The sequence below is a fragment of the Zootoca vivipara genome, chromosome 16 (genome assembly GCF_965207765.1).
Source record: "Zootoca vivipara chromosome 16, rZooViv2.hap1.1, whole genome shotgun sequence".
Taxonomy (NCBI): Eukaryota; Metazoa; Chordata; class Lepidosauria; order Squamata; family Lacertidae; genus Zootoca; species Zootoca vivipara.
The window spans coordinates 33,600,378-33,614,807 of record NC_142599.1 but is presented as its reverse complement, the minus strand read 5'-3'; the positions used below and the strand labels follow the sequence as shown (position 1 = coordinate 33,614,807).

At 49.6% G+C, this 14,430-nt stretch overlaps 1 protein-coding gene across 8 annotated transcripts in view; it reads left to right on the top strand.

Moving 5' to 3' along the window:
- Nucleotides 1–2,083: 2,083 nt before the first annotated feature.
- Nucleotides 2,084–14,430, top strand: part of ADAM15 (ADAM metallopeptidase domain 15) — a 40,734-nt gene continuing 28,387 nt past the window's right edge. For all 8 annotated transcript variants that reach the window (XM_035098440.3, XM_088659164.1, XM_088659162.1 and 5 more), the window contains exons 1-7: nucleotides 2,084–3,238; nucleotides 9,133–9,236; nucleotides 10,255–10,337; nucleotides 11,319–11,397; nucleotides 12,311–12,387; nucleotides 12,532–12,715; nucleotides 12,830–12,895. In XM_035098440.3, the coding sequence (XP_034954331.3) occupies nucleotides 3,118–3,238; nucleotides 9,133–9,236; nucleotides 10,255–10,337; nucleotides 11,319–11,397; nucleotides 12,311–12,387; nucleotides 12,532–12,715; nucleotides 12,830–12,895 (714 nt within the window). In that variant the 5' untranslated portion in view covers nucleotides 2,084–3,117. The remainder of the gene's footprint in view (nucleotides 3,239–9,132; nucleotides 9,237–10,254; nucleotides 10,338–11,318; nucleotides 11,398–12,310; nucleotides 12,388–12,531; nucleotides 12,716–12,829; nucleotides 12,896–14,430) is intronic.

Below are 14,430 nucleotides of genomic sequence, written 5' to 3'. Positions count from 1 at the left end.
TGTTCGTTTTCCTAATCTTGATTTTTCTTTTAAAAAAAAATAATTTTCATTCGATTTTACAAATATAAAATTATAACCATACAACCATCAACATCCACATTTAAGGATTTTTCCAAATCTCTAGGCTTCCCACCATCCCCTCCATGGGTCCTATTATTAAACCTTTTCTAATAGTCCATATTTTATGTTTTATATAACACCATTACCTCCATAGTACTTGCTACATTACAAGTGTTATTGCAGGCACCCCCAAACTTGGCCCTCCAGATGTTTTGGGACTACAACTCCCACCATCCATGACCACTGGTCCTGTTAGCTAGGGATCATGGGAGTTGTAGTCCCAAAACATCTGGAGGGCCAAGTCTGGGGGTGCCTGTGTTATTGCAATCCTCCTAATGTTTTCATCTGCTTACAGTGGTCTCCAAGATAAATTATTATTTTTTCCCATTCTTTGTTAAAGTTTGGTTTTCTTGGTTCCTGAGATTTCCAGTCAGTTTCGCCATTTCGGCATAGTCCAACAGTTTAATTTGCCATTCTTCTCTGGTAGGGACTTTATCTTCTTTCCATCTCTGAGCTAATAGCATCCTTGTGGCTGTCGTCGCATACATAAAGTCTTTTCTGCTCCCTTGGAATTTCTAATAGAAAAGCCTTTGGGGTTTTTTTTGTTTGTTTTTTAATAAAAGTTAATCTCAACATTTTTTTCAACTCATTATATATCATTTCCCAGAATGCTTTTATTACCTTACAAGACCACATATGATAAAAGGTGCCTTCTTTCTTTCTTTCTTTCTTTCTTTCTTTCTTTCTTTCTTTCTTTCTTTCTTTCTCTCTCTCTCTCTCTTTCTTTCTTTTTACATTTCCAGCAGATATTTGTACCTGTCTTATACATTTTTGTTAACTTACTGGGAGTCAAATACCATTGGTACATCATTTTCATATAGTTTTCTTTCAACGTACAGCACGCTGATAATTTCAAATCCATTTTCCGTAACCTTTCCCAATTTGAAAGTTGGATGTTATGCCCTAATCTCGATTTTTTTCCTTAACACAGGGGTGTGGGAACCTCCAACCTGCGGGCTGAATGTGGCCCTCCAGGCTACTCTGTTTGGACCTCAGGATTCTCCCCAGGCCACGCCTCTTTGCAGGCCACACCCACTCTCCCAGGCCATGCCTTCCACAAGTGCCTTTGGTCTGGCTGGGATGAGTCCTTGAACTTTTATAATGGTGCTTGCCTGGATGGAGATGGAGATGGAGTGTGTGTGTGTGTATGTATGTATGTATGTGTGTGTGTGTGTGTGTGTGTGTGTGTGTGTATATATATATATATATATATATATATATATATATATATATATGATTAGGCAGGAGTCCCCAAATTAAGGCCTGGGGGCCAGATGCAGCCCAATCACCTTCTAAATCCGGCCCGCGGACGGTCTGGGAATCAGCATGTTTTTACATGAGTAGAATGTGTCTTTTTATTTAAAATGCATCTCTGGGTTATTTGTGAGGCATAGGAATTTGTTTATATATTTTTTCAAAATATAGTCCGGCCCCCCACAAGGTCTGAGGGACAGTGGACCGGCCCCCTGCTGAAAAAGTTTGCTGACCCCTGGGCTAAAGCCTGCTGTTGATTTCCTGGATGCAGGCAACTCCCCACCTAGGTGTGATTGAGGTGACTGCATATACGCATGGCGTCGGGAAACAAACAAACAATTCGATTCAAACCCGGAAATGGCACAAAAACGGCCCGGAAAGTGCGTGAAAATGGTGAAATTTGTGCAAAAAGGAGCGATTAGCAATCCCAGGAGCCTGGGGAGAGTTGGAGTTTGAAAAAGGAGGTTTGGAGGGAGTCTGGTACGTGCTGCTGGCTTTCTATCTAAAGGGTTTTTCAATCGTTTCCAGAGGTTGAGAGGGTGTTCACAGGCTTTTCCAGCAGTGCTCCTACCAAATTTTACGAATATGCGCAGTACCCCGGAATGTAAGCCTCGCAAAATGTGGAGCCAGCATTCCGTACACCAATTTGAAGGCTTCATGCTGTGTGGTCTATGATTTTTAATTTTTGTTTGTTTATTTATTTAATGTATTCATTTCACAAGATTTATATACTGCTTACCCGTCATAAAGCCCTCGAAGCAATTTACAAGAAGAATGAAAGAATAAAATCATCAGTAAAAATAAAGTTAAAAAGCAATAAGCTAGAAAAAAACAAAAAACAAAAATCGGCCAACGTTCTACATATCTGGGTAGATTTGCTTAAACAAAAATATTTTTAGCAGGTGCCGGAAAAGACCTGGCATCAATAGGCAGGGAGGCAGGGAGTTCCAAAGGAACGACGACTATGAGGGTGTTATGCGAGGATTGCAACAGGGCCAATTCTGCAGATTGGAGCAACGGAGTGGGCGTGTTTGGGGTAAGGCGATTTCGCAAGTAAGATGATGATGTTTGGCAACTCCTGTCAGGTCCAAAATGCCATGCCTTGTCCTTCCCTCTGGGGTAGGGAAATCCCGAAGCTCTCCACCGCCCCCCTTCCCCGCTGCTGCTCGGTGGCAATCCCTTTCCGGAAGCTGCGTCGCTTTCCAGCATCGGAGCGGAGCCCCTTCTTCGGCCGGGCGGAGAAGCTGGCGTCTCGCCCGCCCGGTGCGCCCTCCTTGGGCGCGTCCAGGCTCTGCGCCAGCCGGGGAGGAGGGCGAGCTGCGCAGGACGGGCGCGCCGCGGCTTCTCGGGCCGGGCTTTGGCAACGCGCAGCCGGGCGGAGGCTGAAGGTCGCTTGGGCAGGAAGTTCCAGTTCTCGGGCGGGCCCAGCAGCTGCGCTGCAATGCGAGGCGGGAGGGCGGGCGGAGGCGGCGGGGCCGAGGAGGAGGAGGCGGCCCCTGATCCGTTGCAGCCCGGCCCCGGGGAGGGATTTAGCCGGAGCCTTGGCTGCTGCCCTCGTTGCTGCTCCGGAGCCAAGCTGCTCCCCTTCCCGGCCGCCCCGATCTCCGGCTGCTCTCCAAGCGAACGCCCGGAAAGCGGCGCCAAGGGCGCACGGACCTCTCCAAAGAGCCGGCGGTTGTTGCGCGCTAGGGCGCACCGTCGGGGCGCCTCTTCCCGCGGTTTCCCGGCGGCTGCGAGAGACGCATGGCGCTGATTTGGGGGGTCGGGGTACTTCTGGCTTCCTGCGTTCCCTTCGGGGTTGGCGGCTTTTTCCCCAAAGTGGCGCCGGAGCGGCGCGAAGGCACTTCGAGAGCACTGAAGGACGGTGAGTCAGAGAGGCGTATGCCGTTTACCCCTTTCCCCGCCACCCCTTGGGGCCGCCTTCACACGTTACTTCTTCCCAAGCGCGGGTCCGTTTGCAGTCAGCTACCACACAGGCTGACCCGGGAAGCGAGAAACCCGCGGCGGTGTTGGGAATCCCGAGTAAACACGCATGAAGATTTGCAGCATTATTTAAAAAAAAAAGAGGAAGCCTAGCTTGGTTTGTTTTGATCCGCTGCTCCAACAACCCTGCAAGGTAGGTGGGTTATTGTGAAGCTTCCTTATTTCAAGTCAGTTCATTGGTCCATCTTCTGTATGTCTACACTGGCTGCCTAGCAGCTCTAACCAAAATGTTTTTATTGCCAAGCTTACCTGGAGATGTTGGGGATTTAACCTGGAGCCTTTTGCATGCAGAGCAGGTGCTCACAATAATAAATCAGGGCAGCGTTATTGCATGTTGCAGAGAAAACAGCAGCTTGTCAGTAGTGAGGTGGGAGAGGTAGGAGTGGAATTTCCTGATGACTCAAGTTGCAGTTCTATTCATATCTACAAAGAAGTCAATCCCGTTGGATTCGATGGTAAGTGGCAATAGAATTGCAGCCTCTCTTCTACGCTGTTTTACCAGGGTTGAGAAACCTGTGTATCTCTCTCTCTCTCTTGCCAAATGTTTGTGGACTCCAGGTCCCATCATCCCGTGTTGGCTGGAGCTGATGGAAGCTGGAGCCCGACATCATTTGGAGGGCCACATCCTTTTGACCTCTGTAAATGCATTTTTATGTGATCCCTGGTTGGTTAGGACAGGCATCCCCAAACTGTGGCCCTCCAGATGTTTTGGCCTACAACTCCCATGATCCCTAGCTAACAGGACCAGTGGTCGGGGAAGATGGGGATTGTAGTCCAAAACATCTGGAGGGCCGAAGTTTGAGGATGCCTGGGTTAGGACATGATTGGTCCAGGACAGGAGTGGAAAACCTGTAGACCTGCAGATGTTGCTGGACTACATCTCCCATCATCTCTGACCATGGGTGCCATGCAGTGTGCATGACCCGGCTCCGAAATTTGTGGGTGCCCAGCCCCTTCATAGGAAATTCTGAGGGTGCTCGGGCACCCAGTGCCCCAGGGAGTTGGGCACCTATGCCCCTGACCATTGGCCAAACTGGCTGGGACTGATGTGAGCCAAACAACATCTGGAGTGTGACAGCTTCCCCATCTCTGCCTGTGGTTTAATTTACCCCACCATGGAGCCATTGGCCCAGGATCTAATGCCAACCCTCTTCATTGGAGTATGTGATTGTCAGACAAGATGAAGGTGCCCCTGAGCATGTTCAGAGAGCATTTGCATTATCACGCAGTAAATTAGACCCATATCAAATATTAGAGGAAAAGTTTCCAAAATGAACGGAGTGGGGAGTCACTGATAACATATTTAAACCCCCCTTACAAATTAAGCACTGAGTTGTTTAAACATGTTTTCATTGCATTCAATGGGATTGCTCCTAAGTAAGTGTGACGATAAGATTGCAGCCCTTAACTGCCCTGCCCTGGAAAATTAACTGAAGTAAACCCTATAGACAGGTGCCTCTTTGAACGTGTCTTGCTCATCTAGAAAGCCAGGGTTGGCACTGATTTCTGACTGCACCCTTGGTTGTGTGAGTCTGGGCTTCCTGTATGGTGTGTGTGGTCTACCCTTGCCCTCTGAATCAGCAGCTGAAAGAGCCAGTTTTTGCCACAGTTCAGTGGCGGAGCAACTGCATTGCACACACAAGGTCTCAGGTTTCCTCCCTGGCATCTCCAGGTAGGGCTGCGAGAGACTCCCTCTCTGAAAATCCTGCAGAGCTGCTGCCAGTCAGTGTAGGCAGTACTGAGCTTTGATGGGCCTGACTCGGAAGAAGGCAGCTGCCTATATTCCTCTCCCCATCTTGGGTGGAGGTTGCTGATAGCCAGAGAAGACAGGTGCGGAGGACCTGGCGGGTGCGTGTGTGTGTCTCCATTTTTTAACAGTGGTTTGAGATGGAGAAATCAGCAGGTGTACTTTCCATGACAATTGGAAAGGAATACGATCACCTGTTCACTGCTGCAGGTCAAATTGCTGTTAAAGGCGCAGCTGTAGAAGTTGGCAACCCTAAACCAAACATCAATGAGTTTGTTTTCCAACAAGTTTATGAATCCAAGAGCCCTCTCCCTCTCCCCACCGTTAATCTCTCTAGCCCATCCTTGGTTACTTCAGTTGGGGCCAGAACTCCCATCCCTTGACTGTGCGCAACGATGGCTGGGCCATTGCTGGCTGGGGCTGATGGAAGTCGGAGTCCAGCAACGTCACGAAGGCTGGGTCTCTCCATCCCTGCTTCGCACCTCTGTTAAGTAAATGCCGTTAACCTGTGATCCCCAATTGGTTGGGACGTGTGATGGGCAAAGGCGGGGAGCCAGCGACCCTCTTAAAAGTGTTGGACTACAACTCCCATCATCCCTGACCACTAGATGCACTGGCTGATGGGAGTTGGAGTCCAACCAACATCTATGGTTTTGGCAGCTAAGAAATCAGGGGGAGCTGGTAGAGGTTTTTACTGCACTCCTTAAAATCTACTCGACCCTCCTGGAAGTGATGGGGGCATTGTGTGTCCGCACACTCAGCTTCTAGTGCCTCTCCAATAACAACACTCTGTTTACATTACTGCGCTCTCCTCGATCGGATACAATCTTCCAAGAGGATCCTCATTCTGGCTTTCAACTTATCCTAAGTGCTGCACAGAAATCCATGTGGTTTCTCCTTGGCCACCTGCTAATTTTTTTTAATTGGTGCCTCCACAATGGATTTTGGCTTTGCCCTTCTTGAGCTCCTGGGCTGCATTACCTTCCAAGCAACCTTCTGGGGGCCAGATGCCAGGGGTGGGCAGGGCCAGATGTCAAAGTGAGCAGAGGAATACGGGCTTCCATCTGGCTAGCAGCCGCTGCGAGGACAGGATGTGGGCCTTTAGCCTGATCCAGCTGGGCCCTTCTGATGTGCTTTTCACGGAACCGTAGGGTTGGAAGGGGACTGTGAGGGTCATCTAGTCCAACCCCGAATATGCAGCTGTCCCTTACCAGGATTGAACCTGCAGTCTTGGCGTTGTCAGCACTATGCTCTCACCAACTGAACTATTTTATTAACCTTCACTCAGACAGTCTTCACAGTTCTTAAATAGTATAGCAAACAGGCAGTAGCTCATTGGTAGAGCGCTTGCTTTGCATGCAGAAGGTGCCAGGTTCTGTTTCCAGAATCTCCAGGTAGTGTGGGGTGAGGCACTTGTCTGAAACCCCAGTTGAGCTGCTGCCAGCCCGTGTACGCAATACTCGGCTAGAAGGAACAACGTTCTGACTCCGCAGAAGGCGGCTTCCAAGGTTCCTGTTCAGCCATACGTTTTGAGCGATGGGGGCTGGGGTCTTGCGTCATTTCTAGGGGAGGCCCAGAACTCGGCGGCAGCGTGCTTGCAGAATCACAGCGTTCAGCTCCCGTTATCTGAAAGTGACTCTTGTCTGAAATCGCTGAGAGCTGCTGCCAGCCAGTGTAGACAATACTGCACTTGATGGACTGAATCTGCATAAGGCAGCTTCATAGATGGTACTGTGTTTCTCCAAAAATAAGACACTGTCTTATATTTATTTTTCCTGTTTAAAACCACGGTGGCTTATTTTCAGGGGGTGTCTAATTTTTTTAATTCCATGGCCAGCCTAGCCTCTTCCTTGCCGCCCTCCAGAACTGCGCCTATCACTATGTCTTATTTTCAGGGTATGGCTTATATTGCGCAAATGCGTAGAAATCCTGCTACGGCTTATTTTATGGGTATGTCCTATTTTCGGAGAAACAGGGTAGGAAGGAGCTTAGTCCACCCAAATTCCCAGGCTAGTGTGATCAATCCTGATGTTGACGGGTCAAAGATTGATTTAGAAAGACGTTTTCCTTTATCTGTGCACCTACATGTCAGGTCAAACAGCAATCAGCTGCGCAGGGGGTGGTTCTGAATAAGCATGCATGGGCTTGTAATGTTAGTCACCTGTTCTGCACCCCCCCACTCCCCGCTTTCAACTCACCACCCTCCCCTTTCCAGCACCATTTAAGCCCTTAAGCCTGTTTGAGCAAAGGCTCATTTGCTGCACACCTCGGCTGGCAATGCACTGTGTCAAGTGATTCAGCAGAACCCCACAAAGAAAGGAAGTCCTTTCTTTAGTTCCTTGGAAGGAGGGGAGGGAGAAGTGTATTGTGGCATAATCTTGCTTGTATTTCAGTTCTAAGGCTGCTCGTGCGTGCAAAAGAATAGTAATAGCTTTTAAAAAAACCTGTGCACAACGCCACACAGGTTTCTAGTCCTTAAGATCTTCAAAGTCTGCAGAGAGACTCAGAAGGTAGGGCAGATCTAGGGAACTTGTGGCCCCCTCCAAAGGTCAGACCACCAGCACTCAAGGCTCTGCCTCCCATCGGCCTCACAGCCAGTATGGCTAGTGGTTAGAGATGGTGGGAGTTGGGGAGCCCAGCAATATCTGCAGGGCCGAAGTTCTGTCTGCGACTGTTTCCACGCCTTTCAGAAGCTGAACCAATTAGGCATTGCAACTGTTTATAACAGTGTCCATTTGCATTATTCATTGAGGTGACGGCATAGCAAGCTTTCACCATGGGGAATCCAGACTTTCCAAGATACGGATTTAATACATGGCTGGGCATAAAAGCTGGGGGGGGGAGGGCTTTCAAGTGGATGGAGCAAAGAAAGCTTTGGGGTTTTTTTTGGCATTCCATGTGGCACTGGAGAAGAAATCTGTTTCCGTTTGCATTTAAAGGGGAACTTGCCATATCTGCACTTCCCAGAACAATCTGCACACCAGAACGCGCTCCTTTGAAATGCGCAGTTCTCCAAATTTTGCAGTTCCGTCCTCCAGCTGAGTTACGGGGTCTTCAAATACATATACCAGGACATTGTGTGCGTCAAAATGCACGCATTAGTCCAAAAGGCATGCAGCACAGTGCATTGTGTTTAGGAAAAGGCCGTTTTGCAAAAATAATAGGTGAAATTGCATACCAAAAAACAGGCACGAGAAATTAGCACTGAAATCAAGAAGGATGAGAACCTCCAGACACTTTTTATGTGATATGGCGCCCCTTTATCACGCATGCGGCAAAACCATCGCTTTCATTCCTGGCAAATCTGGAACTTGATAGTCCGATATCGGTGATACTCTTGATTGTTGCTTTAACCCAGGCATCCCCAAACTGCGGCCCTCCAGATGTTCTGGCCTACAACTCCCATGATCCTTAGCTAACAGGACCAGTGGTCGGGGAAGATGGGAATTGTAGTCCAAAACATCTGGAGGGCCGAAGTTTGGGGATGCCTGCTTTAACCCATGTGCTACTGGATTTCATTCTACGTGCCTATTTTGTGGTTTCATTTTTCACTTGTTAAGTCCCTGTGGTTTTATATGTGTTATACAGTCATACCTCGGTTTAAGTACGCTTTGGTTTGAGTACTTTCAGTTTAAGTACTCCGCGGACCCATCTGGAACCGATTAATCCACTTTCCATTACTTTCAATGGGAAAGTTCGCTTCAGGTTAAGTATGCTTCAGTTTAAGTACTCCACGGACTGTCTGGAACAGATTAATCCACTTTCCATTACTTTCAGTGGGAAAGTTCGCGTCAGGTTAAGTACGCGTCAGGTTAAGTACAGACTTTCGGAACCAATTGTGTACTCAAACCGAGGTACCACTGTATAGTGAAACAAAACCTCGTGGGGAGAAATTGACGCTGAAAAGCTGGTGAAGTTCCACGAGAGCTTGAAAAAAAATTAATCGTAGATTGGAGCGGTGAGCCAAATTTAAGATTGCAGGAAAACATGAAACTTGAGTGTAACCCGTTGCCCATTCCCAATTTCAGATGTTGGGACTCAGCGGCCATGGGATGACAGGACCTGTTCGTGGCCCATCTCACCAACGATCCTGCAGGGTGGGCAGCCTGTCAGCCTGAAGGAGGCGGCCTTGGTGAGTTTCCCTGCCGGCTTTCTGGCTGGAGAGAGATCTGTTAACTGGGAGAAAAAAGCTGGAGGCAGTCGGAAAGGGGGGCAGTGGAGCAGCTGCGGTGACGCCGTGACCTCGAGCTGAGCTGGCCAAATGAGCTCATCGTGCTCTGCAACCGGTGCCATTCGGCTCCCCCTCTCCAAGCCTTCGGCCTGCCCTCCCAGTCCTATGCCTGACCTCCAAGCATTTCCGGGTATTACTCCTGGGCAGGAAAGGCTGGGTGGGGGGAAGCAGACACCCCTGTGCAGCATGCTGGGTCGCGTACAACCCCCCCCCGCTCCCCTTCACGCCTGCAGGACAATGAGCTAAGCTGGGCGAGGCGCTTCCTGCCATCAAGGGGACGAAAGGAGCTTTTTTCTCCCTGCCCTAGGTTTGGCCTTGGTGAAGGGGGCACTTTTGGAAAGAGTTTAGCCTGCAGAGATCTGGCGCAAGTGGGTGGTCTCAGTCATTAGCTCTGGCTCACAGCGATCTTTCTTTCTTTCTTTCTTTGGCGATCACTCGTAGCCGAGTAAGATTGTCTTCCATAAACACGATTTTAACAATGGGTCCGTAAGTGACTGTGGAGGCCAATTCTGGACCCACACGTCCTTCCACAGTGGGGACATTGGCTTCCAGGCGGGAGTTGATCACGGTGTGGATTTGCCAAGCGTGCCTTCCTCTTAGCACGTTTCTCCCTTGCGTCCTGAGTTCGAGTGTCTTCAAAGCCCATGACACCTTTGGAAAAGGCTGTTCTCCAACTGGAGCACTCGCAGGCCAGTGTTTTCCTATTGTCGGTGTTTATACTACATTTTTTTAAAAAAATTGCCTTGAGACAATCTTTAAACCTCTTTTGTTGACCACCAGCACTACGCTTTCCATTTTTAAGCGATATCCCTTCCTACTAAGCAGGGGCGGGTGGGATCTGTCCACACAGAAAAAAACAGGATGGGTTCTCTGTCTCCTTTTGCCAACCATCACCTCTTTGGGCATCTCTCCTTTTCAGGGGTCTCAGGGCTTCCCGGCTCGGCTGAGGGTTGCGCTGGAGGTCGAGGGAGATCGCCTCCTCCTGGACTTGGTACAGAATCGGTGAGTTCAAGTTAGCATCATTGGCAGAAGTGATGAGGGCCTTCTAACAAGAAATCTCTAGCTTTGCCCCTGGAATTATTTTGGCTCCTGCTTCCATACTCCGCAGCCACCATCACATTATGAAAACAACCCACAGGAAATAAAGCAGGGGGTCATGTCCACCATTTTATCCTAACCCCCTCCCCGAAACTTAGTGTAATCCAGTGGTTCTCCAAGGGTGTCACACAGAGGGTGTCAAGTGTGGCAGGGAGATGCAAGGAGAATCAGAGAAATGTTTAAACATTTCAGTGTAGTACAGGCGACAGCTGGTTTTTTTTGCTGGTCCAATATGTGTGTGACTATCGCAACAAACCCATAAGTGGCCAGAAAAGGGGGAAGGTTTTGTATGCTCCTCCAACACATGCAAGGGTCAGGATTGTAACCCCCGTGCAAAACGGCTGTTGCCTGTATAGTATCAAAAATAAAATAAAAATTGCAGAATATGGCCAGATATCTTCTCAAACTGAGAGCGTTGAGCAACGTTGAGGACAAACCCAGTTGCGATCTTTTCGTTTTCCATTGCATTTCTTTACCGTTGAAAAATTCAGCGTGGCACGAGCAAATGTTTATTCTGAAAGTGTGGCCTGGAGAAAAGAGCTTGAGAGCCGCAGTAACCACCCGAGATCCCTGCAGGATCAGGCCAAAGGGCCATCTAAGCTCAGTCTGATCTAACCTGTGGTGCTCCAGCATTTCAGAGAAAGGGATATTCCCAGCCCTGTCTGAAGATGCTGCTGGAGGTTGAGCCTGAGACCTTCTGCATGCAAGGCAGGTTCCCTGCCAGGGTTCCCTCGCCTAAAAATCAATTGAGCTTCCAGCCTCGTGGTTCTGATTCAAGGGGCGAATTAAAAAAAAGGAGCTTTGCTGCCATCTTTCCCCTGCAACCTTCCTGCGTCCTCCAAATCCACGGTCTGTCCCTGCTGATTTGTATGTCTTCCATCGTAGGGAGCTGCTGGCAGGCACCCAAGGACTCGTCTATTACCTGTCCAACGGGGAGAGGGCGACGCGTCCGACGAGCACGGAGGTGGGCATCTGTTTTTCTGGCTCTGCGTAGCCCATTCCTCTGCTGGCAGATCCGGGGCCTGGGGAATGTTTATTCCTGAGCTCACCTCCTCTGCCAGCTGCGACTCTGCCACGATGCAGAAGTTTCAGTGGAGGTGGCAGCTCCAGGGCTGGAGAAGCAGGCTGGGGTCTGAGCGGGCAGCGATTGGCCAGGAAAGAGAGATTGGGGTCACGGCAGCAGAGGGTTTGCGGAAATAAGGTCCAGCCTGTGGGCGGAAACTCTGAAAAAGGCAGATTTCACGTTGGGGAAAAGGCAGCTTTCATAGTCCAACCACACTCTGTACCGTTCTGGTTGTTGTATTTCAAAAAAAGCTTATTTTGGAGCTGGGAAGGGTTATGGGTTATATTTAAAGCTCTTTAAGCTGTCAGGCTTCCCCCAAAGAATTCTGGGAGGTGTAGTTTGTGAAGGGTGCTGAGAGTTGCTAGGAGACCCCTGATCCCCTCGCAGAGCTACAGTTCCCAAAGTTTCCTATGAAGACGAGGAATCTGTTGTTATACCCTTCCGGGAATTGCAGCTCCTTCAGGGGAGTAGGGAGGCCGCCTGACAACGCTCAGCACCCTTAGCAAACTCCAGCTCCCAGAATTCTTTGGGGGAAGCCATAGAACAGCATCACAGTGCTTTACAATGTATGGTGCAGATGTTTATAGACTTGCAGAGGTCCCAGCAGTGCAGGAATCCTTTGCCCAAATGTGGGGACCCTGAGATGAGGAGTCTCTTTCTGTACCGACTGAGCTATCCCAGGTCATGTGGCCACTGTGGTCAAGGGGAAGGGGCAAATCTCCTGTGAGAAAAGCAGGGGGTGGGGACGGGGGGGGGCTGATAATGCCAAACTTGGGAGGCTGTGCTTATTCTCCTTGCTTTCTCCGTCTTCCAGGGCAATTGCTGCTATCGAGGCAAGATCCAGGGCTACCGAGACTCCTGGGCCAATGTCTGCGTTTGCTCTGGGCTAAGGTATGAGGAGCGGCTGGACGAGGCGAAGCTCTATGGGAGGGCGGAGGGATCGCCCCTGAGCAGCTTCTTTTCCCTCTTGTGGTTTTCCGTGGGCAAAAATGGGGCTCGAAGTTGACGTGTTTTTTTCCCTTTCTGCCCTCCCAGTGGTCTGCTGGTTGTGTCCAGCGACAGGAGCTACAGCCTGGAGTCCAGCGCAGAAGAGAATCAGGGTACGAGGGCCTACAGACTTGAGTCGGTCAGGCAAGAGACAGGGGAATGCGTGCTGGTGTCTCTGTCCCGGGGACAGTTCCACCCGCGGCCTCAGCCCGAGCGCAGCTGGCTACAAAGGGTACGTTTTGAACACCTGGGCCAGAGCATCAGCCCTGCTGGCCCTGTGCTGCTTACTCTGACCGGCAGTAGCAATCCAGGTGTGTTTAACAGTGTTTTTTGCCCCGTCTCCCAGGCGAAGCGAGAGGCGAAGCCTGAACGTGGATTTGTGGAGCTGGTGATGGTGGCCGACCAGGCAGAGGTGAGACGATGCTCCTACCGGCCCCCACCCCCCGGCCCTCCATGGCAAAGCCCTTAACACAAACGCAAACACATTCCTCGTAGCTTCCCAGAAAGGAAGCGTGTCTCTTCTAAAATGGATCACAAATGTGCAGTTTTACCCAGTGAGGGACATTTCCCAATGGACCGATTCCTTAAGTTGCCAGATCTCAATGAGGAGAGGTTTCCCTCTTTCTCTTCATTCCCTCACCGTCCCCACCGGAAACCAAATCCCCGGGAAAATCTGCGTTGAATGTTTCCGATGGTTTAATCTGTTGCCGTTTGGTAAATCTATTGCAGTCGTGGTACACAGAAAGATGGTACATCTGGTAAGGTGACTGGTTGAAAAGGTAAAGAAATCTATAGGTCTTTAAGTTGTGGCATTCAGAGCTGCTCTAAGTATAGTCGTACCTCGGAAGTTGAACAGAATCCATTCCGGAAGTCCGTTTGACTTACAAAATGTTCGGAAACCAAAGCGCGGCTTCTGATTGGCTGCAGGAAGCTCCTGCAGCCAATCGGAAGCTGCGGGAGCTCCATCGGATGTTTGGCTTCCAAAAATAGTTCGCAAACTATTGGCTAGAATGGCTAGAATGGAGCTAAGAAGTTGACACAAGGACATGCTAACTCAGCAATGGCTAAACACGGAGGAGAAGCGGGAAGAAAGTAAACCCTCAGTACATAATCTGCTCATCCAAAAGTAGCCCCTGAAGGGAGGAATCTGCACAATTGCAGGAGTGAGGCCTAGTCACCATATAAAACACATGTTCTTGGAGAATTGGACTGGTTGTTGATTTGCTGCCAGCTGGACCATAAAGAAGGCTGATCGCCGAAGAATTGATGCTTTTGAATTATGGTGCTGGAGGAGACTCTTGAGAGTCCCATGGACTGCAAGAAGATCAAACCTCTCCATTCTGAAGGAAATCAGCCCTGAGTGCTCACTGGAAGGACAGATCGTGAAGCTGAGGCTCCAATACTTTGGCCACCTCATGAGAAGAGAAGACTCCCTGGAAAAGACCCCGATGTTGGGAAAGATGGAGGGCACAAGGAGAAGGGGACGACAGAGGACGAGATGGTTGGACAGTGTTTGCGAAGCTACCAACATGAGTCAGACCAAACTGCGGGAGGCAGTGGAAGACAGGAGTGCCTGGTATGCTCTGGTCCATGGGGTCACGAAGAGTCAGACACGACTAAACGACTAAACAGCAACAACAAGTTCAAGCTATAAAGCCCTTAACAACTGGGACCAGTTTACCTGTCGATCGTGGGGCCCCAGACGTGCCCACTTGCCAAGCTGTGCAACTGGCACAACTACAAGTGCCACATAATACCCACTCCACATTCGTAAGAAATTGATCTTTTCCTGTAGCAGCACCAGCAACTTTGGAACTCTCTGCCTCTTGACATCAGGCAGATGCTTTCGCTGGACTCTTCTCAGCGCCTGCTAAAAACATTTCTGCTTAGGCGTTCCTACCCAGACACCTAGAGGTTTTTTTTAATGTATGTTTTAGCCTGTTTATT